Source organism: Chrysochloris asiatica, unplaced genomic scaffold, assembly GCF_000296735.1.
Source record: "Chrysochloris asiatica unplaced genomic scaffold, ChrAsi1.0 scaffold00007, whole genome shotgun sequence".
In the NCBI taxonomy this organism is placed as follows: domain Eukaryota; kingdom Metazoa; phylum Chordata; class Mammalia; order Afrosoricida; family Chrysochloridae; genus Chrysochloris; species Chrysochloris asiatica.
Window position 1 is genome coordinate 26736372 of NW_006408525.1, and position 5376 is coordinate 26741747.

General features: G+C 44.6%; 1 protein-coding gene across 1 annotated transcript; it reads right to left on the bottom strand.

Annotated features, from left to right (window-relative positions):
• Positions 1 to 715: 715 nt before the first annotated feature.
• On the bottom strand, positions 716 to 5376 carry LOC102837506 (keratin, type I cuticular Ha1-like). The gene is made up of 7 exons (XM_006832622.1): positions 5026 to 5376; positions 3862 to 3944; positions 3218 to 3374; positions 1638 to 1799; positions 1430 to 1555; positions 1032 to 1252; positions 716 to 842 (listed from the first exon to the last, which is right to left on the bottom strand). The coding sequence occupies exons 1-7, from the start codon at positions 5371 to 5373 to the stop codon at positions 716 to 718; spliced, it is 1224 nt and encodes a 407-aa protein (XP_006832685.1). The 5' UTR covers positions 5374 to 5376.

The window sequence follows — 5376 nt, forward strand, 5'->3', positions numbered from 1 at the left end:
CATTTCCAGATCTCTGCACTAGTCAAAAGTGGCTGCTGCCTGACACTTCTGATTTCAAGATGATTCCCTTTATCTCTAAAGACATTCCCTTTCCCACCCTCCAATCACAAAATCCAGATCAACCGGTGATGCCTAGTGAAATCTTTTCCTTCAAAAGAAATCACAAATTATCTATTAGGGTGCATGACCCCTTCATCTAATTCAAGAATGCTGGTTCCTTTTTATTTATTCAAGACAACAGATATTGAAATTAGTAAATGAAATGCACCATTATTACTTTTTGTGCTAGGACAAGAGTTTATTAGGAGGTTAACAAAGGGTCTTCATTGCATCTCCATAAAACCAAAAGAGTGACAAGGAAGATTTATTCTAATTATGTTCTAATTTGTGTGATGCCTGTCAGCTCTGTCATATATAATTATTTTTCAATCACATTTAAATAGGTATTTGATAAAGCATGATATTCAAATGTGTCATTATGGTAATGGATAGTATCTGATCCTGTCACATGTTTCTCTGTGTGGCTCACCAGACTCTTGAGAGAAAGGATCAAGCCAGGGAATTCAGTGGAAGGCTAGAGCTGATTCTGGGAAAATGTGCTGTTAGAGTAGGCTTTTGCCTGCATCAGCAATATGGGCAATGTTGGAGATGTTTGGATGAAGTGGACTTGAGATGGATTTCTGAAGCCCTTCTCCTCCTGCTGGCAAGAGGGCCTCTAACGCACAAAGGAATTACAGGGCCCACATCGGACACGTGGACCACAGGGGGCACAAGGATTGGAGACGCAGGGTCCAATGGGCTTGTCACATGCATTGGTGGTGGCACAGGGGTTGCAGGGCAGCCTGGAGACAAAAAGATCATGGGGGCAAGTATGAGTAAAATGAGCTGAATAAATAGATATTAAACACACTTTGTATATCAATAATATTCTTCCTGGTTCAAAAGTATCAATGCATTTCCAACAAGAAGACTGTTTATAACCACAGCATCCTCATGTACCGAAAAGAAGACATTGCTGTCCTAATACTCACTTGCAGTCTTCACTCTCCAGCAGACCCCGGTATGTGTTGATCTCACACTCCAACCGTGCCCTGACATCCAGCAGCACCTGGTACTCCTGGTTCTGACGCTCCAGGTCGCAGCGGATCTCAGCCAACTGAGACTCCACATTGGTGATCATGCACTGCACCTGGGACAGCTGAGAGCTGTAGCGCGCCTCTGTCTCTGTCAGTGTGTTTTCCAGAGAGTCTCTCTGTGATGGGGAAGAGAAAGATAAGTCCAAGACAAGCTCCTCTAAAGGGTTTCTCTCTGTTTTACAAATGAGCCATAAGCTGCAAGAGTTAAGGAGAGTTTTATGGTCTGAAGGGACCCCCAGAGACTGAATTCCCTGGTTTCGCTTTTCTCAGCAGGACATCTCAGAGGTACCCACCAGGTTGTGCTGGGCCTGCAGCTCAATCTCCAGGGCATTAACTGTGCGTCTCAGCTCGATGATCTCTGCCTGGCAGGTCTGCAGCTGCTCTGAGCTGGACACCACCTGCTTGTTCAGCTCCTCAGTCTGAAACATCCAAAGGGGAAAAGACAGGGGTCAGACCTGGAGGGGTCTCAAGTACTGAGTGGTCACATGCTTAGATGCTCACCTGTGTAGTAAACCATTCCTCCACATCTCTGCGGTTGGTCTCCACCAGGGCCTCATACTGACACCTGGTCTCATTGAGCACACGGTTCAGGTCCACAGTGGGGGCAGCATCCACCTCAATATTGAGGCGCTCACCAAGCTGGCAGCGCAGGGTGTTGACTTCCTGGAGGAGCAAGGACAAAACACAAAACCTCATGAAGACTCCTGCTGTCTTTCTCTGAGAGAATGCAAGTCAGCTTCTGATCATTCTTCATCTTTGTTCCCTCCCATCCCCTCATTGACTGGTACTATATTCAGTAACTAATCTAAGTATTTGCTTTCAAATCCATGACCTCTTTCCATCCTTTGGATTCAATTTCACTTTTGCAGATTAATTGGCCTCAGATCTCATTCACAGTGGATCAGATTTAAAACTTGGTTCACAAGTGCCCAGTCTCATGATTTTGCTAGGATACATAGACCCTCTTATATGTGATTCTCAGCTATACATCACAAAAAGAATAGATTCTGGCTAAAGATGAAAGAACAGATACTTCCTTCAAAATCTGCTAGCCTGAGATAGAAGTGACTAAGATGCTGTTTTGTTTATTCCTTCAATGCAGACTTCATGAGGAACATTAAGTATCTGTTCATTCATTGATAATCATATTTAGAGAGCCAGCATAGCTTGATATTTGGAGTTGAGGTGGATATTAGACAGATTTGAATTGGATCTTTACGTCTACCACTTCCTATATATCTTCTATTTGCCTCAATCTATATCTCTAAAGTGAGAACTGGACTACTATCTACCTGGAGGGTTCTAAATGTTTGGCACATAATAAGCACTTGATTAACTATTGGGCCCGTGAGTGGTGTAAATGATTATCATATCTGGCAGTTAACCAAAAGAATGGAAGTTCCAAGAGGCATCTTAGAAGAAAGGCCTAGTGATCTACTTCTGAAAACTGTATGGTGCACAATTCTACTCTGACACACGTGGAACCATGTGAGCTGGAGTCAGAGTCAACTCAACGACAACTGGTTTTAATATTAACTATTATTATTTACATTTTTCTGGGATTTATAGTGTTTGACAAAAATATCTATCTTTACTAGTGCAATTGACCAGACAATGATGGTGGGCTCCATGTTTTTGCTCCATGTTTCATCTAGAGAACACTGAATGGTAAAAAGAACTCTGGACTAGAATGAGGAGAGTTGCATTTTGTTTCCAGCTCAGCCCTTTCTGCTGGGTGATTCAGGACCATCCTCCTTCATATCAGTTACAAGTGGAGAGTTGAACTGGAGATCTCTGCAGATCCATCAGCTCTGGTCCAGCTGCTGAAGCTGGGCTCATTGGTGCTGAACTTTCTTTAGAACTGTGTTTGCCAACTGCCTTCACTCACCTTCTGCCTCTGGCAGAAAATCCTAATCTCATAGCATGAGTTTTAGATTACTTATTCTCCACATATCCCTTTTTGTTTTGAGAAGAGCTTGCTTGGCTAATTGAACCTTAACCAAGAGGCTCTGCTGCACCCTGTGTTGGTTGGGAAACAGGCCCTGACGCGTTTGATTCTGTGGTTCTTAGGGAAACTTCACCTGCTCGTGATTCTGCTTGAGACACAATAGCTCCTCCTTCAGAGACTCCACCTGGGCCTCCAGGTCAGACTTGCACAGGGTCAGCTCATCCAGGATTCTACGTAGACCATTGATGTCGGCCTCCACCAGCTGCCTCATGGACAGCTCCATCTCATACCTGCAGTCACAGGAAGGTCAGGGGCAGAAACATACTCAGCCTGGACTCTAGGTTGGTTTGACTTGCCAGACAGCTGGGAATTGGGGTTTGTAGATTCTTACGATCATCTCATTCCCTGGGATTTGAACACCAGTAGCTCTTGGAAAGAAAATTCACTAGTGATTTTTTTTTTTTCTGTTCAAGAGCCAGTGAATCAAAGGGCATGGAAGCCTCTAAATTGTGAGGTTTTTAAAGTTAATCTATTGCTACATTCTGATGATTGAATCCTGTGTATAACAGAGCACATAATAGAGCATTGTGTCCACCTGGACTCAAAGTGTGATTGAGGACATGGCTCTATTGAGAAGGGCTCTCTGAGCTCTGGAATGCAATTACTCTGTGGAGCTGGAGAAATATCTGGAATAAAGCTGTTTCTGTTTGTCAGTGTTGCCAACAGGCAAGGGGAAAGAAGATGAATACGTAGCAAATCCCCTGCCTGGCTACTCACTTCGTCCTGAAGTCATCTGTGGCCAGCTTGGCATTGTCGATCTGCACCACCAGCCTGGCATTCTCAGCCTTGCTGCACAGGATCTGGGAAACCCACAACATTCTAGAATGAGCGAGGGCTTTATCTTTAGCCAACAGCAATCCTTACTAATCTGCTTACATGAAAAGAACATGCCAAGAAATTACAGTATATTTTAGGTAAACTGGCTAAATGCTGATCATGTATAATAGAAAAAAAACAACAACAACACAAGAATATGGAAATATGCAAGAAAAAGATCAGATTAGCAATCTTCCTTTTTCTTTCCTAATAAGCAATACTGAGCAGTATTAAATATTTATTAAAAGCACCTACAATGTGCCAGGCTAGGAGCTGAGCATACAAAAACCAGTAGAAACTGGATAGTGCCCTCAAGAGATGTCCAATCAAGTGGGAAAAATAAGTCTGTAAATGAGAAATTAGAAGGGGCTGGCTAAGGACTCCTGGTGTGACTGTAGGATCAGCACTGGACTTTGAGCCACAAGTTCAGCAGTTCAAACACACCAGCTGCTCTTTGGAAACTCCGTACGGGTCACTATTAGTTGGAACCAACTCGATGACACTTAACAATAACAAGCTCAGAGAAGCAGCCAGTTCTCCCAGATGTTCTAGAAGGTTTGGTGCTATTTCTTCCTAAATAGTTCCTGCTCTTTCTGATTTTAAACATCTGTTTGATGCCCTCATTGAAGATATGCCAGAAAAAGCCAAGAGACATCTAAGTTGGGACCATGAAGCCGTATTAATTTGGTACTAAAAAGAAAAAGGTAGTCAGATGTCATCAAAAAATCCAGAGAATGGAGAAAGAAATTGGTTCAATCCTTACAAAAAGTCCCTTCCCCATCCTCACCCAGTCCTTTTCTCTTACCTCAGGGCAATAACTGGGGAGCTTGCCAAAGACATGGAAGTATTCAGAGGCAGCTTTTAATTACAGCTTATTTATGCAAAGTGCTGTTACTGCCACAGTAAGCTAACACTATGCAAATATTCAGACCTAACAGACCTGTGCCTAAAAATGGGATGGCCCATTCTAGAAACAAAAATCCTCGTATTTCAATCACATGGAAAGCTACTGTGTCTTCTCCAACAACATCCTGCTGAGGAGGCAGTGTGTGCCCACCCCCTCACCTTCTGCTGGAGCTGCTCGATGGTCCGGAAGTAGGACTGGTAGTCCGGGCACGCATAGGGCACCTGCTCCTGGCAAAACTCCTGGATGCGGCCCTCCAACTCTGCATTCTCCCGCTCCAGCTGGCGCACCTTCTCCAGGTAGCTGGCCAGGCGGTCATTCAGGAACTGCATGGTCTCCTTCTCACTGCCATTGAAGGAGCCCTCACAGAACCAGCCACAACTGCCCACAGAGGCAGGGATGTTGCGGGCCCCGGGCAGGGTGCAGCCATGACAGCTGGGGGGCACACAGGGCCTGGTGGAGCAGCTGGTGCGGCAGCTCAGGTTGGGCAGGCAGCAGGTGTACGACATGGT